At 40.2% G+C, this 23,667-nt stretch overlaps 3 protein-coding genes across 3 annotated transcripts; all 3 read right to left on the reverse strand.

The window, feature by feature from the left end:
• Positions 1 to 797: 797 nt before the first annotated feature.
• LOC123602482 (olfactory receptor 52Z1-like) lies at positions 798 to 1,763 on the reverse strand. The gene has a single exon (XM_045486968.1). The coding sequence runs from the start codon at positions 1,755 to 1,757 to the stop codon at positions 798 to 800; it is 960 nt and encodes a 319-aa protein (XP_045342924.1). The 5' UTR covers positions 1,758 to 1,763.
• A 9,293-nt stretch (positions 1,764 to 11,056) lies between these two features.
• Positions 11,057 to 12,007, reverse strand: LOC123600437 (olfactory receptor 52A1). Its single transcript, XM_045482491.1, has one exon. It carries the CDS (start codon positions 12,005 to 12,007, stop codon positions 11,057 to 11,059), a length of 951 nt encoding a protein of 316 aa, XP_045338447.1.
• Positions 12,008 to 18,046: 6,039 nt separating this feature from the next.
• Positions 18,047 to 18,985, reverse strand: LOC123602483 (olfactory receptor 52A1-like). The gene has a single exon (XM_045486969.1). It carries the CDS (start codon positions 18,983 to 18,985, stop codon positions 18,047 to 18,049), a length of 939 nt encoding a protein of 312 aa, XP_045342925.1.
• Positions 18,986 to 23,667: the final 4,682 nt, after the last annotated feature.

A 23,667-nucleotide genomic window follows, 5' to 3' on the forward strand; every position in this document is an offset into this window, starting at 1 on the left:
TAGTCCCTCCCGTGGTGAAGTCTGTTGACACCAGGATGCTTCATTAATGATTTGGCCGAAAGGTCTTCACTATGTAGGGAACAAAGTGTTAACTTTTGTCTATGTCGTCTCAGGTGGGTTGATTTCATTTATTACTTGTTTTCATTCAGTATTATCTGTTCATTCAATAAACCTATACGATGTGCCTTTTCTATACATAGACTTTGTATCAGTGATTCAGAAAATATCCTTTTAGAACTCACATTTTAATTGCCATAAAAGGTACAGATAGAAATAATTATTGTTTATTGTTTATTGTGGCTTTATGTTCCTGGCCCAAGTATTTACTGACTGCAGTAGGAGTGTTTTATATTTCAGCAGAATTTCAACTGTCTATACAAACACCCAGTGAGTCACTATTTTCACTTCCCAGATCTACCCAAGACAATTCCATCTGGGTTTAACCCTAAAATATGTTTTTCTTAGTCTTATGTAAGCTTAAGAATAAGTTAAATTGCAAGATAATAGGATATCTAGGAGAATTGAGAATATCATTAATTTATTTTTCTCAAACATTTTAAGAGCTTCAGGAAAATCCATTGGAAACTTTGGCACTTATTATCCTTCTGGGTTTATTGAGAGTTACTTATGGATTCTCTTTATTTCCATTGCTCATTCAGTGTGTGTGTATGTGTGTGTGCGTGTGTGTGTGTGTGTGTGTGTGTGAGAGAGAGAGAGAGAGAGAGAGAGAGAGAGAGAGAGAAGTGGGGCGGGGGGGTTTATTCAGAAATAGCCAGCATTTCGTATTATTCTTCATTTTAACAACGCGTGCTGATGGGGGAGCAAAGCAAAATTACTCGGTCTTGAATCTGTTTGGTCTTCACCCCATAAATGATGGGGTTTAGCATAGGGGGCACTACCACATAGAGGTTGGCTACCAGGATGTGGATGTGCTGAGGGACGGTTTTACCCCCAAAACGATGGGCAAAAAAGGAAAAGAATGCTGGGGCATAGAACATAAGTATGACACAGATGTGGGAACCACACGTGTTGAGGGCCTTGAATCTAGCAGACCAGGAAGGTATCTGAAACACTTTGCAAAGGATCATCACATAGGATATAATGATGAACACAATGTCTAGTCCTGTAGACAGCAGGGCCACAGTGAGGCCATAAATGATGTTGACACTGATATTGTCACATGCCAATCTGGCAATGCCCATGTGCTCACAGTAAGAATGGGGAATGATGTTTCTCCCACAATATGTAAGTCGGTGTACCAGGAAGATGAATGGAAAGCATATGATAAAGCTCCTGACCACAGCTGCGATGCCAATTTTCTCAGTGGCTGAGGAGGTTAAGATTGTGGTATATCTCAGTGGGTGACAGATGGCCACATAGCGGTCAAATGCCATGGCCAGGAGAATAGCCGATTCTGCCACAAAGAAGAAATGGATGAAGAACATCTGAGATACACAACTACCAAAGGATATATCCATGGAATGGAACCAGAAGATGGCCAGCATCTTGGGGGCTGTGGCTGTGGAGAGCAGGACATCTGATAAGGCCAGCATGGAAAGGAAGACATACATAGGCTCATGGAGATGGCGCTCAGTTACAATCAGGAAGATCAAGAAGATGTTGCCTATGACAGCCAAAATGTACATAGAACAGATAGGGATGGAGATCCAGGTATGAGAATCTTCCAGTCCTGGGATTCCAGTCAGGACATACCACATATCCTGGGGATGGGTGTGATTGTAAGAGAAAGGGGCCATCTGGGGCAGTACATTCCAGACCTAGTATCTGGATTAAAGACCACAGGGCTGACTGAGGATTGAGGAGCAGCACCACTTTTGGTTGAATGACGTCGGATTAGATTGTTTGGCAATATTTTCTTCTCTGTGAAAAGATAGTGAGACGTATTAATGCGCCTAATATTGCACTCTGACTCCTTCCATGGAAGAATTCAGTCGTATCTTGGGGAAAAAATGCTTCACATTAATAAGTGCTTCATATGTGCCATAGCACTTTGTAAATATCACCTTATTAAATGTTCACAATAGCCTGTTGAAAAGACCTTTACAACGATCCTCAACATGGATACTGTTGTTATTCCAACAGATGCAAAAATATTCCACAGACTTTCAGCTTCTTGTCCCAGGTCCCGTTGGATTCAGGGTCAGACAGCATAGATTTGAAAGCTCTGATCGCAGCCACCACCCAATACTCCCTATAAAAATAAAACTAGACACAAAAACATGTCATCAAAATGATCATTGCTTGTATCCCTGAAGTATTATACTGCTTAAGGAAGCGGGAGGGAATTCATTTTGCCAAAATAGGTTTCGGGCAATACAGTACATATGCACTTTTCAACATTGATTGGCCGCTGGAATCATGCTAAGGGTCATGATAGGCACTAAACATCCACAGGTGACTTCACCGATTCTTGTCAGCTAATCAACATATTTCTTAAAATTATACGATGAATATTAAAAAACCTAAAGAATATGCAGCCTCAAAGTGAGTTGGACTCTTAAATGGATGGATATGCCTGACAAGTTGTGAAGGAAAAATACACTGTCCCATTTGCGTCCCTGCTTGAAAATTAGACAGTATATTATTTTAAAATACCGCCAAGCAGGAAGTAACAGGGTTTCACATTAGCAAGTGGGGTCCCCAGGCCTTCAATAAAAGGGAGGGAGGGTAATCTACTGGTTGCTACTTATCTGTAGTTGCAACAGAATGGATAAAAGCAAGGGATGTGTTGGGTGAAATGCCAGCGAGGAGATAGCCCATTTGAGTGGGATGTGAGTGTGAGGAAGCGTATTCCTGTAAACACATAGCTATGAGGGAGGGTATAGATATGGATACAAAGCAAGGGGATGACAAGTGGCTTCCATCCTCCTCCTGTCCCCATTCTCAAATCAAAGGGGGCTGAATGTATTTGCTGAAGAGGAACATGGGCTTAAGAGATGTCGCCTTTTTGCCTCTTGATTGCATTGGAGTCAGTATCATTGTGCAGCATAGTTTTACCACCTTTACACTCAGTTTTTATTGGGTGTTCAGTATTCTAGTACTTCATATTATATGATTGAAATGTTTGGAATCCATTTCTTTCTTTTTCTTTTTTTTTAACTGAAGTATAGTTGAAACAAATGTGCCATTAGTTTCAAGTGTACCACACTGTGATTCCACAAGTCTATATGTTATAGTATGTTATATACTTGCCATGAGTGTGGTTCCCATATGTCACCATGCAATGCTATTACAGTCCCACTGACTAGATTCCCCATGCTTGGCTTTTATTCCTGTGACTGCAAGCTCTATCTCTCTCTCCCTTCACCCATGTTGCCCGTCCTCCAACCTGCAGCCCCTTTGGCAAGCATTAGTTTCTTCTCTATATTCATTTGGATGCCATTATTTGAGTTAAAATTTAGAGGACATAATACTCAAAGGGTCACCCCATTAGGACTTTCATTAAGTTGGTATATGATACTTTCAAAATACTGTAATAAAATGTTGAGATGCTTAAGACTATCGATCTACTTTAGTTACAGACATCAACTGTGTAACCATTTAACATAGAGCTAAAATTAATTGCTGGAAATTCATTTTCCATGGGATTATGGTGTTTTGGAGACAGAAAGAGAAGATTAATCTGTCAGTGAAGTGCAGTTATGGGGAGGGGATATTTAGTGAGTGGGGCTTCATCAGGACATCCGAGATGGAGGGAGGAGAGTCTAAATGATGGAGGAAACAGAAAGAGAGGTAGAAGAGACATAAGACAAATTTAACAGATTTCCTTCTAACTTTCCCAGTGATCTTTTGGGACATGAGTGAGTGATCTGTTTTCTTGTATTCCTTTTTGTTGTGATATAGCATTATCACCTACAGCTCCCCAACTTACACCTCTGGGGCTCACGGAAGCATTTTTTATAATATTACTAATGGCAGATTCTGACTGGATCATGAATATATGCATAGAGGCAGTGTGTGGTTAATAGGGATTGTGTACATCTGGGGACCATAGAATTGTATTTAAGTGCTGGTTTCATCCTATTCTCACTGTATTACCACTAAAAACTACTTATGGGAAGCATAGTTTCCAGTTGTAAAACACCTAAAAGGAAACATCAATTACAACTGTGGGTCAATTCTGAAGTTAGTATTTTAGGGTGGTTGCGACATAAGTCAGATACATTTTTATCTCAGCAACAGATGAAATTTGTGCACTTGCAAAATTACCATCATTAAGATCAAAATAATTATTACATTGAACAAGTTCAAATTTTGGGACTTCAAGCTTTGGATCCGATGGACAGAGATTGAGCTAATTTAGAGTATCCATAAAGGCCTAGACTTACTTTCGTATGCTAGACACAAATGTGAATTGGTAATTTTCACCCCCAATCTGTCATTTCAGTCTTATAAGGTGCAGGAGGTACAGCATGGTGAACTTGGCTTAGAAATGGAGTTTTAGGAGCGCTTGGGTGGCTCAGTCGGTTAAGCGTCCGATTTCAGCTCAGGTCATGATCTCATGCTCTGTCAGTTGGAGCCCTGCATCAGACTCTGTGCTGACAGCTCAGGCTCAGAGCCTGGAGCCGGCTTTGGATTCTGTATCTCCCTCTCTCTCTGCCCCTCCCCTGCTTTCACTCTGTCTCTCAAATATAAATAAACATTAACAAAAAGAAATGGGGTTCTATTCTAGCCTCATGTTGAGTGTGTCATCTTTGTTATATAGGGAAGGGAGTTGAAATCTCGGAGTTTCACTTTTTCAATCTGTGTTTGGCCCAGCACTTGATGTATAGTGAAGAGTCAGTATTTTTTAGGGGGAAATGCGGCCATGTATTTACATACATACACATATATGCATTGTTGTCTTTAACTACTAGACTTGTTGAGCTACGAAGTCTTGCTTTTACTACTAGAACTGGAATCCAAATTCATTGCATCTAAGCACAGCATTCAGGCCCACATTTCAAAGAAAAAGAACCATTGAGCAAAATGGAAACCAAGTGCGTCTAAAGGAAAAACACCCATTTGTGCCCTTTGCAGAATGGCCCATTTATTAAAAGAGCACAAAGAGATACCTCAATTGCCCATGAGTCTCATTACAGCCACATCCAATGCCTCATAGGTCAATGCTGAGAGAAATACAAGATGATTAGGTACTAGGAAGATGGAGCAGCCTCTGGAGTTCCCTAAGATTTTCTTTCTTTCTTTCTTTCTTTTTCCTGTGTTTCCAGGTGTCTTTTTCTACATGTCTTTGCTGAGCAAAACTCAGCTTACTTACCTATACTTTCTTGGATCCTGAAGGTATTTAACTGGTTGAGAGGGAAAAATAAAAAAAAGATGATGTTCAGAAGACAAACAGCAAAGTGGAGCTATTTATACCTCCTCTAGACATCTCTCAGGCCCCAGACCTTCAGTCCCCAGAGGACTGAACTTTACACACTGGTGGAAAGAGATGGCCCAGAGTCAGCTCCTGGGAGAAACACGCCCACTGTCTCTCCCTCTACAGCATGTGCAGGGTTTCCTTGGTCCAGCACTCTGGGACATCCAAGTTAGCACACACTTGCGTTGAGTGCCCAGATCTCCTTTGCGTGGTAGAGATTCTTGCTAGTGCAATACTGTCTTGTTCCCATGGAGGCATCTGCAAATGTAGACTGTGAATGCCACATGTGGAAGGATTGTACGCTTTTGAGAGGGCACCTAAGACTAGATTTTGTCACCTTACTTACCTTGAAATTTTAGAGTCTTTGGCTTTCTCTCTCTTCCATTGGTCATGTGGTAGAATTCGCATCAGAAGGGTCCAGAAATGCCATTAGCTACCATAGAGAGATTTATTTGGATTTTGATGTGGATTTTTATTTTCTCAGCCTGAGCTGCTCTTCTTCTCTTCTTTCTCCTCCTCCTCCTCCTCCTCTTCCTCCTCCTCCTCCTCTTCCTCCTTCTTCTTTCAGAGACAAAGAGAGTGGATGAGGGACATAGGGAGAGGGAGAGAAAGAATCCCTATGCAGTGCTCAGTGCTCAGCATGAAGCCTGACATGAGTCTTGATCTTACAACCTGGGATCATGACCTGATCAGGAGTCGAAGGCTTAACTGACTGAGCCACCCAGGTGCCTCTCTTCTCCTTTTCCTTTTTCTTTTTAAACTTTCTCTGTCCTGGTAACTTTTCTCTAAATGCATTGGGATTGTCTGGGGTGTTGGGCTAAGGATCTAATTATAATCATAATCTTAATTTCACATTTCTTTTATTGTTTGATTTTGCATTTATAATAAAATTTGGAGAATCCTTTCATATATGTAGTACACCTTTTTTGTCTTTTGTATATCTATCATGGACCCTCACACGAATTTTGTCTCTCTTGGTTATTATTCTTTCTCAATTCCTATTACAATATGATTGCTGTTCCCTTCTGCACACTGTGGAAGGTAATCTGAGAAGCTGTCTGCAATCATTCCCTTCTCTATCTCTCTGTGTGTGCTGCTGCTGTCATCTGTAGTGGATCCCATTTCTCCTCCCTTGGAACCTGGGATGACAGTTCTTGTGACCACATAATGTAGCAGGAATGATGGTGATGTTCTTGGGTGACTGAGCCAATGTAATACGAAGTCTGGCAACTTCTACCTTGTTTTTTATTCAAAGCCAGGCACCCATATTAGGAATAGAACTCCACTGAAATCATACCAATAATATGAAGGAGCTATCCCCATGGAGAGAGGGTGACTATGGAAATGGGCCCAAAGGCACCAGGCATGGGAATGAAGTCCGTGGACTTTTCAACTCAGCTGAAGCTGAATTCTTAGTTGAATGCTGCCTATTGAGGTACCACAGCCCACTCCTTATGGAAACAGAGCCATACGGTCAAGCCTTACTTGGATTGTTGACCCACAGAATTGTGAGAAACAACAAGTGATTGTTGTTTGGAGACACTAAGTTTGGGGATGGTTTGCTACACAAGAGATAACAATTATAACATAGCAAACATTTTGAAATGATTTCATAGTTTTCTTTTGGTCCTGACTTCAAACAATTTGTTAAATTTAACTTTTTTTTAAAGTTTATTTATTTTTGAGAGAGAGCAAGCATGAACGGGGGAGGGCCAGAGAAAGAGGGAGAGAGGGAGAGAATCCCAAGCAGACTCTGTGCTATCAGCACGGAGCCTGATGTGGGATTTGATCCCACTAACCTCAAGATCACAACCTGAGATGAAATCAAGAGTCGGCAGCGTAACCAACTGAGCCACCCAGGCACCCCAACTCTAAACGATTCTTATATCACATGATCTATTTCTTGTCTATTTCTCTACTGTCTTTATTTTATTATTTTATTCCCATGTCTACCAATTATTCATAGAGAGAATCACTTCAGATTGAAGTCATTGTAGTTTCTCTAGGACACACCGGTGTGTGAGTGTGTCTGTGTGGGTTGTGTGGGTGTTCATGCAGGGGAGACAGAGCATTTATCACAAGAAACATTTTTATTTTTATTTTTATTTTCTGTTTTCAATTTTCCATAGAAGCTATTCACTGTTTTCGGTTTTCCAGGAATATTGATAACAGTTGCATACAGGAGAGTGAGGGGGTTCTTTCAGAATAAGGTGGTTACTAGTTTTTCGTCAGTTTTAACTGACAACCATTTCTGTCATGGTTTTTCCTCCCACAAAATCAACACTTGCTCAAGAGTATTTTCAAGCCTATTTCCATGCACTTACAAATACTCCTATTAAATCCCATTTGAGGAATGTCTGACTCAAAAGGCCTCAGACCTGTTGTCAATACTTTCCGTCACAGGGTGGACTCTCTTTTCTGGCATTTGTGTGGGGGTTTGTGGTATTTCCAGTGTTTTTGCTAACAGTAGGCTACCTGTCCCCCAACCCTCTCTCCCTAGACAGTCTTTTGTGGTGTGGCTTGGGGGCTGGCGCAGAAAGTAGGAGATTGTTTTTTTCCTTGTATGTGAAAGTATGGGTTGGTTATTCTTCTGCCCTTTATCGATTGAGGGAGGGTAAGGAATGTGTAAACATACTGAGATACAAGTGTCTACTGTTATCGTCAGGATCCCAGTAGCTTTCCTCAACATTTCACAGGGATTTTATGCTATCTTCTAGATCCTGTGTTACTGTGGAAATCGGCTAGGCCATTCTGGTTTCCAATCCTATAGGTATCAGCTTTTTGTTTACTAACTTATTCGTTTCCCTTTTGAAGCTACTAGTGTGTCCTTTTTACTACTGCCATTTTATATAAAAACTAAATGATTGCGTGTCTGATTTGTAAACCATTGAGCCAATATTGATGCATTACTATTAACCAAAGCCCACAGTTTACATCAAGATTCACCTTCTCTCTTACAGTTCTGTGGTTCCCATAAGTACAGATCCATCCAAAAGTAGAACTTTCCTATGGAACCTTTGCTCAGCTGAAATGGCATAAAACAAAGAAGCAATTACCATTAATTCATTTGAAAAATTGTTTTAGCATTTCAAGTCCCCCAAAATAACCTCTGTTAAGGTTTTCTGGCACCTTCAGACATGTCTTGCTAACATATGCACAAAATTAATCCAGATAAAGCACAGATGCTCAGAGACACGGTTCAAAATTCTGGGGTTTGATGTTGTGATGTTGAGTGTGGGTCCCCAGGAAGGCTGGCCTCCTCTCGCTCCCTCTATTATGGCTCAATGCAAAACACACACTGAACGCTTGTTTTGCTTTTTTTGTAAATGTGAAAATACTCTTCAGAGTTCTTTCAAGTAGTGACAACAGGTACTGATGTAGGTCTTTCCAAAGAGTAAGGGGCATAACATGAACTTTCAAAAAGTGGGGGATACCTGTACATATGTCATGTACCCACCATCACAGTATCATACAGATCACTTTCACTACTCTACAATTCCCTGTGCTCCACCCATTCAACTCTCCCTCTCTCTTCCTACTCTCCTGGCTACACTAATCTTTATGCTATTTCTAATTTGTATAGTTTTGCCTTTTCCAGAATGTCATATAGTTTGAATCATATACAGATGTAACCTTCTCTGGATGGCTTCTTTCACTCCAAACTGTGCATTAAAGGCTCTTCCATGTCTTTTCATACCTTGATAGCTCTCTTGAGTTTTAATTTTTTTTAATGTTTATTTGCTTTTGAGACAGAGACAGACAGATGTGAGCAGGGGAGTAGCAGAGAAAGAGGGAGACATGGAATCCGAAGCAGCCTCCAGACTCCGAGCTGTCATGCAGAGCCTGAAACGGGGCTCAAACCCACAAATGGCAAGATCATGACCTAGGCCGAAGTCAGATGCTCAGCCCACTGAGCCTCTCGGGCACCCCTAGCTCTCTCTTTTTTTTATCAAATACTCACATTACATTTTAAAGAGGTGCCACGGTCTGTTTTTCCCTTCATCTTAGTTGCCTCCAATTTTTGGCAATTAAAAATAAACCTGCTATAAACATTTATGTGCGTGTCTTTGTGTGGACATAAGTTTTTAGCCCATTTGGTACCATATCTAGGAGTGCAAGGCCAACCACATGGTAAGACTATGTTTTGTTCGGTGAGAAATGCAAAACTCTCTTCCAGCGTGGCTGTACTATTTTGTATTTTCACCAGCAATGAACGAGAGTCTCTATTACTCTATATCCTCACCAGCATTTGGTTTTGTCAGTATTTCAGGTTTTACCCATTCTAATAGGTGTGTATGGTATCCCATTGTTTTACTTTGCAATTCCTTAATGACAAATGATATTGAGCATCTTAAAACATGCTTAATGCTATTTGTTATGTCTTTTTGGGGTGAAATATGTTTTCAGATTTTTGCCTACTTTTTATGCGACTTGTTTATTTCCTTATTTTTGAGACTTAAAAGTTCTTTGTATATTTTGGATATAAGTCCTTTGTCAAACATGTATTTTGCAAATACTTTCTGCTAGTCTGTAGCCACAGGCTTTTCATTTTCTTAACTTACTGTGAAATTGTATTCTTTTTTCCCTGGGTTCATGGTGGATACTCCCAATTTGGATTTGTGTGTTTGGTTTTTGGAATAGTCTTGTATAATTTCTAATATGTTCCTAGTCTACAGCGGTCCACCTATATATTGTTTTAACTTCCCTGACTTTCTAGAACTCCTACTTAGTGATATGATGGTGTTCTTGGATTGACCCTATATACTTTTTCATACCAGCCCCCATAGTTAACACGTGTCCTTTTGTTCTGCTTTCTTATATCTATCTTCAGAGAGTTTCATTGTTTTTTTTTTATTTCTCATATTGTTGTTTAATTTACAAACTATCTTTTTGTTCTCTAATTATTTCTTATAGTAGTGTTCTGTTCTTTTTTTTAAAAAAAATTGAGGTTTATTTATTTTTGAGAGACAGAGTGAGACAGATCAAAGCAGGGAAGCAGCACAGAAAGGGAGACACAGAATTTGAGCAGACTCTAGGCTCTGAGCTGTCACACACAGCCCTACTGGTGGCTCAAACCCATGAATTGAGAGATCATGACCTGAGCCTTAGTTGGAGGATTAACTGACTGGGCCACCTAGGTGCCCCTTAGATATTTTTATCTCATTACATCCTTAAAGATTTGGCTTCTATGTACATGTTTGTTTTTTTTGTTTGTTTCTTAGCACAATATGCTTAAAATACACCTTCTCAAAAAAAACCTGTTTAGGTGACTAAAAAGTTCAGCCACATGAAAACCTTGTTTTCTTTGAGTACCTACACATTCTAAAACAAAGAGGTTGGCGGCATTTTATTTCAGTGATAGATGCATATTTATGAATCCTTCTGAAGAAGAATCCATAGAGAAGATATTCAACCAGGAAATAAAAAATAAAAGAGGAAAGGAAACAATATATTTTCACTATTTTGATCTTTATGTTTATTTGTCTTATTAGACGGTATCATCCCTAAACTGACTGAATAATAGTTGTCATGGGGTATAATGATGTGAAAACAATAATGCAGACAAATTACACAAAGCAAATATACAAAACTGAAGCATTGCAGACAGTGTGAATTCTTAAATGTTATATTTAATTTTGAGAGATTGCTACTAAGGTGGAAGGTTGAAGGAGTTAATCACAGTGAATTTGAGGAAGAGAACATCTTTACCACATGAATGCGGATCTGCGTGGTCTTGGCACCATAGACAAGTGGATTGAGAAACGGGGGGACCAGCAAGTAGAGGCTAGAAAAGAGGATGTGGATATAAGGGGGAACATGAGCACCAAACCTATGTGTGAAGAAGGAGAAGAAGGCAAGGAGGTAGAACGGGAGGAAGACACAGATGTGAGCGATGCACGTATTGAATGCTTTCAACCGAGCCTCTTTCTGGGGTAAATGAAAAACTGTGGAAAAGATCTGTGCATAAGACAAAGTGATGAATGTGAGGTCGAACCCTGCAACTGTAAACGCCGCAAACAAGCCATAGATTTTGTTGGCCTGCACATTTTCTGCAGCCATTTTCACAATGGCCATATGCTCACAGTAAGAGTGGGAGATGATGGTTGTATGGTAAAACTGAAACCGGAACTTTATCAGTATTAGGCATGGGGCTACTAGGAAAGTGGCCCTGAGTGTTACCACTGCCCCTATCTGGGTGACTAGGCGGTGCGTGACGATGGCAGCATGTCTTAGTGGATAACAGATGGCCACATAACGGTCCACAGCCATGGCCAAAAGAAGGCCTGACTCTATGCACTGAAATGTGTGGATGAGCCACATTTGAAGCAAACAGGTATCAAAATAAATGTCTGGCACATGAAACCAGAAAATTCCAAGCATCTTGGGCATAATGGTGGTAGCAAGCGCAATATCTGTGACTCCCAGCATGCCTACGAAAATGTACATGGGCTCATGGAGGCTGCGCTCTGACCTGATGATGATCAGAAGCAAGGAATTTCCAATCATAGCAAGGAGATACATGACACAGAATGGAATCCCAATCCAGCACTGCACAGTCTCTAGGCCTGGGATCCCTATCAGCGTCAACACAGAAGGCATGAAGACTGTGATGTTGGAAATGGACATAATGTCTTTGGGCTTCCAGAAGCAAATGAAAGAAGCTTCTCAGTCAGTGGTACTCTTCTCCTCTACTCTTGTTTGTATAAAGTCATCATAGTGGGTCTCTGATTTTGTCAGAACTCTAAAATCATATCATCCTTCTTACTTATATTATTGAAGGAAAAAAATCCTCAGATACCCATTATTCTCTTCAGAAAGACATCCACGAGTAGTGTAGCACAATGAGAAGTTATGTAGAAGGCAACTTAATTGCATTACAACCAGCCAGATCACGTGGGTAACAGAGTAACTGCTGATCTCTCTGTTATGTTCCTCTGCACCTGGGGTTGCAATAATTATACCTGTTAAACTTGCTTGGATATGGCATTTCAAGCAGAGTTTGATGAATCTCCATATTCCACATTCCAACTACCTGATAATATTCTGTTATTTCCATTGTGTCTAGGTCTGGAACTGACACTTTGGATCAACAAATCTGACTCTGACAAGTACACTAGTAGATAAATCTCCATAAGTTTTATATTTTAAGGTATTTTTTTAATAGAGACAGAGATCACAGGAGGGGCAAAGAGGAGGGAAAGTGAGAGTAACTCAAACAGACTCCATACCATCAGCACACAGCCTGACATGAGGTTTGAACTCACCAACCCCAAGATCTTGACCTGACATGAAGTCAAGAATGGCATGCTCAACTGAGACACACAGGAGCCTCTTTTTCTGTTTATTTCTTGATTTTTTTTTTAAGTGAAAAAACTCCCTATGAAACAGAAAACAGAAACTGGTGACACCCATGAGCACAATATATTCATCTATCTATATCATTTGTATCTACGTAAGACTGGATGTCTCTCTTTTCTTTGTTTTTTTCTTATCCAATAACAATTTCATTTTTTAAATGTGAATCCACGTTAGTTAACATATAGTGTAAGAAGGGTTTCGGGCGTAGAATTTAGTGATTCGTCGCTTAAATATAATACCCAGAACTCATCCCAACAAGTGCACTACTTAATGTCCATCACCCATTTAACCCATCCCCCCCACCACCCTTCCAGTAACCCTCAGAGTGTTCTTTATTCTCTCATGATTTGTCCCCCTCTGTTTTTATCTTATATTTCCTTCCCTTCCCCAGAAGTCCGTTCAAAAGAAAGTAAAGGAAGCACTTTGAAAAGATCATCTAACCCCCATGCACTTTTGGTGAGTCTGGGTGAAAATTTCATGCCATTTTTACATGTAGTAAAACTCTATTTTATTTTGCCCACATACTAACAATTGAATTCCTGAAAATTAGTGGTGTGCTTAAAATCGCTGACATTTTGGAATACCCATTTCTGAATACCTAGATGGAAGGAATCTCTAGAAAACATGGGGACTCAGAGGCAACAATGTATAGAGGCAAGAGGACTCAATCTTGCTGTGTGGGAAAATGGGTCCATGGGTAATTCATGGACTAGAGGCTAGGTTCTGGGGCTTAAACTGCTCACAGCTGCCAGTAACATGAGATTTGGCCAATGTAAGCTCATTAATTCTTAATGAAATATATATCACTTGAACATTTGAATTTTTCATGAGCTCATGCATTAGAAAAGAGTCAAAAATAAAGGGGTGAAAGGACACGTTTCCCAACAGGAGTCCAATATGGAAGTAGGAACGGAAGACAGGGAGCAGACTTGGGATACCAGAAATGATGGAGGAGAGGGCTCAACTAACAAACATTTAATCACCTCGATTCACTGATGACTGACTTTTCTGAAAACTAGGCTCTTAGTCTAGTTCAGATACATTTGTATCTGAAAAGATCATTGCTTTTTAAAAATCACATATCTTAAATTAGAAAGCCTCAAGCTACATTAGAAAGTTTCTATTTGGTGAAAACAGGATTCAGTTGTTTCATTCTTTCCTAGTTGGTCCAACATTGTTGCTTACTGTCAGCAAGCCCATGATCATTTAATCATATACTTATTGTCACCAAAAATGCCAGTAATGCAGGAAGAGCTGTGGTCTATGTGGCTAAACCTCAGTGAAGGAACCCACTCAGCAGGGGCCATTCTAGAAGCAAGTCTGTATCAGCTGATGTATATTTAGAATACACTAGTCAACTATTTCCTTGATTTTCCAAAGCTTTGCTCCCCAATGCTTAATCCTAGAGATTCCTCGATCATGGATTCTTTCCTTCACTTCTTCTTTCTAGAGTTAATCAGAATTAGAAGAGAAATGCTTTAGTAGAATTCACATTGTCTGGCATATTTAAGAGAAAGAAGCGGATGTAGGAGCATTTCCTGACAGGTACAGATGGTGGGAAGGCAGGTGGGAGAGGACCTAAGTGAGTACAGAGCAGGGGGGCTGGAGTGGTTATCACTGGAAAAGCTGGTAGTAAAACATTATTGGGTGAAATTGAGGATAGGGACTTCATGCTCTGTTATTGGGGGCTAGTTGTGTTTTTACAAGATTCCTGAAAACCATAGTCTGTCTTCGTAACACCATCACTCATCACTCATCACTCACCTGTCATTCACTCTTTTTCCTCCTGAGACTCTCATCTCCTTCACTTGTGCTTATGCTGGCAGCATCTCTTTCTTCTCTCTGCACCCTCTAGAACGGCCCGCTGTAAATATCATGAACTCTTATCCGTTTGCTGCTCGGCCATCTGCCAAACTGTGCACATCTCGGGAATAGACTTTCCTCTCTTCGTTTGTCCCTGCAAAACAGACTTGCACCCTCTTTTGTAAATTGTGTCTGAGCTCATGTTGGTGGGATCACCCTCCAGCAAAACTCACAGGAAGGTCTATATTTGCTAGACACAGCATAACTTTATTAAGCTTGAATTGGCAGGTATAACGTTCCCCAGTGTACATGGAGAAGGAGGAGGTCTGAATATGAGATTTCCCAGCCACTAACCCAAGCCCCCAGGGACCCAGCAGCTCATAATGAAGCCCTCTTTTGTCCATCCATATCTAATGTCCCTGAAGCCATTTCTGCAACTTGCAGAATCCCCTTGGTCTCTTCATTCCTTTTTCCCCACAGTGGAGATGTAGAGAAATTAATATATGCAAATTTTTTTTGACATTCCTTACAAAATAAAAAGATTTTTGTAAAAATTAAGTAATTAAATTTACTTTTGTCAGTTTCTTTCTGCTGTCCTCATTTGGAAAAAGATCGAAAGGACACTTAAATGTACTTAAATGTAGGTTCCTGTGCCAATGAGTTACGTATAAATAAGTATTCTGTGACCCTTCTTCCACTGAGACACTTCTGGAGACAAAATCTGTATCCACAATGGATCTCTATCACACATTTGACACTCATTCTCTTGTAGTATCATTCTTTAGATCTTTATTTATTGAAGCTTTGTAAATTCAGTAGTATTCTCAAAATGAGCACTTATGACAGACATTTCCACCTTCCCCTGATTAGTAGACTTTCATCACAGAAAACTACACATCTGATTATTATTGTCAATTATATATGATTCATAATTATATATAATTTCATCGAAATGTTTGTGGAAATACGCTTTGCCGTTTTTTATATAAATACTTACAAAATAGTCTTTAAATGTTTCTTTGCCCACGATAACCCAAACTTTATTTGCATAAATGTTTGCTGAACTCTGATTAGATTATTAAAATTACTTCCAATGTTTTTTTTTTTACTTTTATTTCAAAGAAATTGTTATTAAAGAACCACACGTCTATCGGTTATCCAAGCAAATCCTATATGATAAATACTGACATTTCTTTTTTTTTTTCATATGAAATTTATTGTCAAATTGGTTTCCATGCAACACCCAATTCATCCCAACAGGTGCCCTCCTCAATGCCCATCACCCACCCTCCCCTCCCTCCTACCTCCCATCAACCCTCAGTTTATTCTGTTTTTAAGAGTCTCTTATGGTTTGTCTCCCTCCCTCTCTAACTTGTCTTTTCCTTGCCCTCCCCCGTGGTCTTCTGTTAAGTTTCTCAGGATCCACATAAGAGTGAAAACATATGGTGTCTGTCTTTCTCTGTATGACTTATTTCACTTAGCATAACACTCTCCAGTTCTATCCATGTTGCTACAAAAGGCCACATTCCATTCTTTCTCATTGCCAAGTAGTATTCCATTGTGCATATAAACCACAATTTCTTTATCCATTCATCAGTTGATGGATATTTAGGCTCAATCCATAATACATACTGTCATTTAAAACAGCCTCAAAAGATGCTTCAAGATAGCCTCTAGATTTACAAAGTGATCAAATTCAGTATTCATTGATAAGGCCCAGTCCATAAAACAAGCCAGAGTATCTACATCCATGTGACATGCAGTCTAATAAATTCTTATGTATACATTGATTTAAGTGTCATAAATAAAAGTATGGACACCTGCACATATGGGAATATTTTCCATGCTCTTTTTAAAAATGATCCATGAGATCAGGTTTTCAGGAACAGCCCACAAGCCTTAAGTTCTCAAGTCATTAATTTGGACAGAACACGTTATGTGTTCATTAACACAATAACCTTGAGCAATTTAAAAGCATAATGTTTTAAATCCACTGAGAACATACACTGCTGTATGTCAAATAGATACACACATTCACACACATGTGCATTTGGAGTGAAAACTGGCCAGTGACATATGATAGCTTTCAGAATAAAGTTCACCCATTTTGCATAGTGTCCATAGCCATTCTTGACATTTGTAGTTTTCTTGTCTCTACAAGTTGTGCATTACATTGAGAAAAACGGTGCCATTTCTTGATTCTCTATTTAAGCTCCAAGATCATCTACCTGGCATGGTATGTCCTTACCTACCAGCAATTCATCTGTCATTCCTTAAGAATCAGCCCCCCTGTAGGGGAAAACAAATACCACATGATTTCAAGCATATGTGTAATTTAAGAAACAAAACAAACAAGCAAAGGGAAAAAAAATAAGAGACAGATAGAAATCAAGAAAGGAGTCTTAACAGTAGAGAACACATTGATGGTTACCAGCATGGAGGTGGGTGGAGGGATGGGTTATATTGGTAATGGGGATTAAGAAGTCCACTTGTCATGATGAGCACAAGGTGTTGTATGGAAGTGTGGAATCACTATATTGCACATCTGAAACTAATATAACACAATAGAATATGCTTCTATTCTTGAGTATACATTTATAATATTGTAGGGTTTTGATAACACTTTAGGAATTAATAAAGACATAAATGGTGACTGGGCATGAAAAGTACTGAATTGTGAAATAGAATATGCATTGGTCATACCGTTTAAACCTTAATGCCCTGAATGACACCAGAAATGTTGAAATTTGATGACTATGTGTCATTAGATTGCATACAGTTTTTTGTTTCTTTGGGTTTTTTTGTTTGAATAAGAACAAAATGCTTCCTCTCATTAATTTTACGTTTTAAGTTTATTTATTTATTTTAAAAGAGGGAAAGGAAGTGCACAAGTGAGGAGGGGCAGAGAGAGAGAAGGTGAGAGAGAATCTCAAGCTGGCTTCGTGCTCTCAGCAAAGAACCCAGTGCAGGGCTTGAACTCATGAACCAGGAGATCATGACCAGAACCAAAGTTGGACACCTAATCAACTGAGCCATCCAGGAACCCCTCCGTTCATTTACTTTAAAGACGATGAAGATGATCCAGAAACAAATAGAATCAATAACGTGATTTCATAAAGTATCAGGACAATCCAAGACAATGAGCCTTGGGTGCTTGGAAATTCATTGAGAAATAGATATTATGGTACCTTGTGGAAAAGAATATTTAAATGAGAGAATTCAACCAGGAATTTCAAAATAAGAAAAAAAATGGAAATGATACATATTCACTATTGCTGTTTCTACCATCCCATTCTCATTACCTAGTAGGATCTAAATCACACTGACTGATAGGTGTCATGGGCTGTAATGTGAAAACTGCCTAAAATGCAGGCAAATTTCACAAAACAATTAAGGAGACAAGTCAAATATCATGAATCATATCCATTTTTCTGTTTTATTCTGTTTTGAGAGATTGTTATTTTGCATAAAGGAGAAGGTTGAAGATGTTCATCACAGTGCATTTTATGAATACAACATCTTTATCAGGTGAATGCGGATCTGCTTGGTCTTGGCACCGTAGACAAGTGGATTGAAAAATGGGGGGACCAGCAAGTAGAGGCTAGAAAAAAGGATGTGGATATAAGGGGGAACATGAGCACCAAACCTATGTGTGAAGAAGGAGAAGAAGGCAAGGATGTAGAGCTGGAGAAAGACACAGATGTGAGCGATGCACGTATTGAATGCTTTCCACCGAGCCTCCTTCTGGGGCAGACGAAAAACGGTGATAAATATCTGTATGTAGGACAAAGTGATGAATGTGAGGTCAAACCCTGCAACGGTGAATGCCACAAACAAGCCATAGATTTTGTTGACCCGTACATTTTCTGCAGCCATTTTCACAATGGCCATATGCTCACAGTAGCAGTGCGAGATGATGGTTGTATGGTAAAACTGAAACCGGAACTTTATCATTATTAGGCACGGGGCTCCTAGGAAAGCGGCCCTGAGTGTTACCACAGCCGCTATTTGGGAGACTAGGCGGTGGGTGAAGGTGGCAGAATGTCTTAGTGGATGACAGATGGCCACATAACGGTCCAGAGCCATGGCCAACAGGATGCCTGACTCTATGCACTGAAATGTGTGGATGAGCCCCATTTGAAGCAAGCAAGAATCAAAATAAATCTCTGGCACATGAAACCAGAAAATTCCAAGCATCTTGGGCACAATGCTCGTGCCAAGTACAATATCTGTGACTCCCAGCATGCCTACGAAAATGTACATGGGCTCATGGAGGCTGCGTTCTGACCTGATGATGATCAGAAGCAAGGAGTTTCCAATCATAGCAATGAGATACATGACGCAGAATGGAATCCCAATCCAGCACTGCACAGTCTCTAGGCCTGGGATCCCTATCAGCGTCAACACAGAAGGCCTGAAGACTGTGATGTTGGAAACGGACATAATGTCCTCCAGCCTCCAGATGAAAATGAAAGAAGGTTCTCAGTCAGTGGCACTCTTCTCTTCTACTCCTGTTTTAATTCAAAGTCATCATAGTGAGTCTCTGTGATTTTGTCAGAATTCAAAGACAATCTCATCCATCTCGTTTATATTATCAAAGGAAAAAGATCCATACTTACACATCACTGTTTTCAAGAAGGACATCCATAAGTAGTGTACCAAAATAAGAAGTTATTTACAAGGCAGGCCAACTGCATTAGAATCACCCAGCTGATGTGGATAATGGAGTAAATTGCTGATCTTTCGATTATGTCCTTCTGGACCTGCGGATAAAATAATTATACTTGTTTATTTGCTTGGATATTGCACTTTAATCAGATTTTAATAAATCTCTCCCTATCCCACATTTCAGCTGACCTTAGTGTTCTATTTTTTCCCCAAACTCTCGGAGTCAGAAACCATCAGTTTGGACAATCACATAATCAGACTCTAACCAGTATTTTGGTTTAAAAGGCTTCCTATGAAAGAGAAGTGAGATAGGCATAGCTTCACCCAGGAACATAATATATGGAGATAGCTGTATCTGTGTATTATGTATTTATGTAGGACTGGCTGTCCTTTTAAAAAAACGTGAAATAGAGCTTGAGAAAAGATGATCAAATCCTTGTAATTTTAATCTAAATCCAAGTTCCATGCTGATTTTTACATTATAAGTAAAACTTTATTTTATTTTGCCTAGGTAAGTAATGGCAGAATTCTTTGACATGAATTGTACACTTCAAATAATGGAAATTCTGAAATGCACGCTTCGGAATGACTAGAAGGGAGGAATCTCTAGAAGGCAAAAAAATCTAGAGAAACAGTGCATAGGCAAGAGGACTCCTTCTTGCTGACTAGGGGATATAGGTGAATGGGTAACGTAGCCGGAAAAAAAAGTTTAGTTTCTGGGGCTGAAAGTGCTCAGGGTTACCATCACCAAAAGGTTGGCAAGTTTAGGCTCATTGATTCTTAATAATATGCAGACCATTTGATTGCTTCACTCATATTGTGATCTCAAGCCTAAAAAATGAATAAAAATAAAGGGGTGAAAAGACAGTCTCCTTAAGAGGAGTCCTAGATAAAGTACAAATGGAAGACAGAAGGCAGACCTTGGGGTTCCAGAAATGATGCAGGAGAGAGGGCTGTAGAGCAACTAAGGAAACTTTAGTTGCTTCAATTCCCTGATGACTGAATTTCCTCAAAACTTGGGTTCTTAGTCCCTGTATGAGAGTTCTTTTCGGATACAGATCATTGCTTTTAAGAGTTGCATATCTAAAATCATGAAATTCTCAAGTTGTACAATAGAAAAATATCTGCTAGGTGCAAGGGTGGCTCAATCAGTTAAGTATCCCATTCTGTGTTGTTGTTGTTGTTTTAATGTTTATTTATTTTGAGAGAGAGAATGCAAGCAGGGAAGCAGGGAAGGGGGTTGGGGGAGATCCACTCACAGCAGAGAGCTCCATGCAGGGCTCCAGTTCATGAGCTGTGAGGTCATGACCTTGGCCACGGTCTGAGGCTTAAGGGACTGCAACTGCGCCACTCAGGAGCCCCACACTTCCAACTTTTCATCGTGGCTCAGGTCATGATCACATGGTTAATGAGACTGAGCTCCATGTCAGGCTCTGCATACTCTCTCCTTCTCTCTCTGCTCCTTCCCAGGCTCTTCTCTAAACAAACAAACAGCCATTTAAGAAAAAATAATAGTTGCTATCCTGTATAAACAGCTTTTAGTTATTTCATTCATTCCTAGTCTCTCCAACAGTGTTACATTATGTCAGCAAGCTCATAATCATCTAAACATATACTGAATGTTAGGGCCCCTGGGTGACTCAGTAGGTAAAGCAACTGACTTTGGCTCAGGACATGATTTTGTGGTTCATGAGTTCAAGCCCTGTGTTGAGCTCTGTGCTGACACCAGGGAGCCTGGAGCCTGTTTCAAACTCTCTCTTTGTTTCTCTTTCACTCTCTCTCTCTCTCTCTCTCTCTGCCCTTCATCTGCTCATTATCTCTCTCTCTCTCTTATACATAAAATGAACACAAAAAAATTTAGGGGCGCCTGGGTGGCTCAGTCAGTTGAGCGTCTGACTTCAGCTCAGCTCATGATCTCACAGCTCATGAGTTCAAACCCCATGTCGGACTCTGTGCTGACAGCTTGGAGCCTGGACCCTGCTTCTGATTCTGTCTCCCCCTGTCTCTGCCCCTAACCCACTCGCATTCTGCCTCTGTCTCTCTCAAAACTAAACATTAAAAACATTATTTTAAAAATTTAAACATATACCGAAAGTCACCAAATATACGAGTAATTCAGCAATAGCTGTGGTTTATGCTGCTAAAACTCTAGTGAGGAATCATAGTCAGAAGGACCATTTATGAAGACAGGCTGTATCTCCTGACATGCATTTAAGATAGACTAGTCAGTCAGCAAAGTCCTTGATTTCCAAAGTGTACAAATCCTTTAGAAATGATCACCTTGTCTGACTTATTCAAGAGTTAGGAGCTGACATAGGAGCATTACCTGACAGGTGCAGATGGTGGGAAGGCAGGTGGGAGAGGATCTGCATGATTACAGAGCAAGAAGGGGGGGGTGGAGTGGTTATCATTGGAAAGGCTGGAAATGAAACATTATGGGGTGAATTTGTCCAGAGTGAGACTCCCTTGTCCTTTCCTGTTGGGAGCCAGTTCTGCTCTTACCAGACACTTGAAGATCAAGGTCAGTCTTCATAATACAATCACTCAGCACTCATTTGTCATCCACTCTTTCTCCTCCTGAGATTCCCATCTCATTACTTGCATCTCGTGCTGCCCATGCCTCTTCTTTCTATCTGCGCCCTCTGTAACAGCCCTCTTCAATGTCATGAACTCTGATCCATTTGCTGCTGGGCTATCTGCCAATATGCGGGAAGTATCTCTGGGAGAGCCTTTCTTGGTCTCCTTCTGTTGCTGCAGAACAGACATGCTCCCTGTTCTGTCAGTTTATCTGAGATCATGTTGGTGGGTTCATCTCCACCAAAACTCCCAGCAAGGTTTGTATCATGCTGAGGCAGCAGCATAAATTTATTGAACTCAAACTGTAGAGGAAAGCCCCTGACCACCACTTGTAATGTTCCCCAGTGAATGTGCGAAGGACCCGGTCTGAACACGGACTGAGAGACTTCCTAGCCAGTAGCCCAAGCCACAGGAGGCCCAGCAGCTCATAATTAAGCCCCCTTGGGTCCAATCACATCTCCTGTCTCTGAAATCATTTCTACAACTTGCAGAATCTCCTGGCTCTCCTCTTTTCGCTTTCCCACGGGGTAAATGCAGAGAAATTAAAGTACCCATGTTGTATATTTTAAGAGTTCAGTTCCTTTCCTGCTGTCCTCCTTTGGAAAAAGATCTAAAGAACCTTTAAATGTAGGCATGTTTCTATGCCATGAATTCTATAAGTATCCTTTTGACCCATCTTTCACTTAGGCACTTCTGGAAAGAAAAGTCTGTATCCACCAGGGCTTGCTATCACATATTTCCCTCTAATTCTCTTGCAGTCTCCTTCCTCAGATTTTCATTTTATTGAAGCTATTTTTGTAAATTCAGTGACTTTCTCAGAATCACCAGTTATGATGGACATTTCTAAATCCTTCCATACTGAGCCTTGAATCAGTTGTTGCACATTGGACTGAACTTTTCTCCATCCCTCCTTTTCATACATTTCTTCCGCTTTTCTTGCACTCTTCCTTCAGTTTGCAGGTGTTTTATGCCTCATAGATTTGAGGCAATCATGCCATTCTGAACTTGATGCAAATAAAAAGAAGATATGATATATGCTTTCAAATTTTTAGAAATGTGGGGAGAAGAATTAGCATATCTTTAATCATGAGAACAAATGATGAGTTCTAAAAAAACCAGACAAACTTATCTACATTGTACCTTTCTCCTTGATATGATTCACCAGGTTTCCAGAACTTTCTTGTACGTTGCTAACCTTAAGAGGTACTGACGTAATGTTGAGATGCTGGCAAGTTTAGGAAGAATACCTTCAGTATGATGGAGGAAGACATTCATAATGGATTTCAGGGAGAATAAGAGGTAGAGGTAAAAGGGCAAGGGGGCCTTGCATGCTCTTTCCACAATTCTGTCTGTAAAGGAGACTGATACCATGGCATTGAGTCATGTTGAGTGCATGTTGAGTGCATGAGTGAATTATGTTGAGTGATTCAGAGGTCAGACTGTCACATGTTGGCTAACAATAGCTCATTGTTAAGTCACCGAGAAAACTTAGACTATTTTATACTTTTGTTTCCTTTTTCTTCCTCTCTTCTACTGACTTTACTTCGATAGATTTTCTTTCCTTTTTCCTAAAATTGTGAGGGTTGTGGGGGGTAGGCTAATGAATCATCTTTAAAGGATCATCATTCGAAAATGATCTGGTTTGGGGGTGCCTGAGTGGCTCAGTCTGTTAAGTGTCTGTCTTCAGTTCAGGTCATGATCCAGTTCCTGGGTTCGAGCCCTGATTCGGGCTCTGTCTTGACAGCTCAGAGCCTGGAGCCTGCTTTAGAGTCTGTGTCTCCCTCTCCCTGCCCTCCCCCACTCTTTCTCTCCCCCTTGCTCTAGCTTTCTCACTCTCACTCTCACTCTAAAAATAAATAAACATTAACATTTTTTTAAAC

The sequence above is a fragment of the Leopardus geoffroyi genome, chromosome D1 (assembly GCF_018350155.1).
Source record: "Leopardus geoffroyi isolate Oge1 chromosome D1, O.geoffroyi_Oge1_pat1.0, whole genome shotgun sequence".
NCBI classification, from domain to species: Eukaryota; Metazoa; Chordata; class Mammalia; order Carnivora; family Felidae; genus Leopardus; species Leopardus geoffroyi.

Excerpts from the sequence above, each read along its gene's own strand:
- LOC123602482 (XM_045486968.1), bottom strand. The coding sequence starts at position 1,757 with ATGGCCCCTTTCTCTTACAATCACACCCATCCCCAGGATATGTGGTAT.
- LOC123600437 (XM_045482491.1), bottom strand. The coding sequence starts at position 12,007 with ATGTCCATTTCCAACATCACAGTCTTCATGCCTTCTGTGTTGACGCTG.
- LOC123602483 (XM_045486969.1), bottom strand. The coding sequence starts at position 18,985 with ATGTCCGTTTCCAACATCACAGTCTTCAGGCCTTCTGTGTTGACGCTG.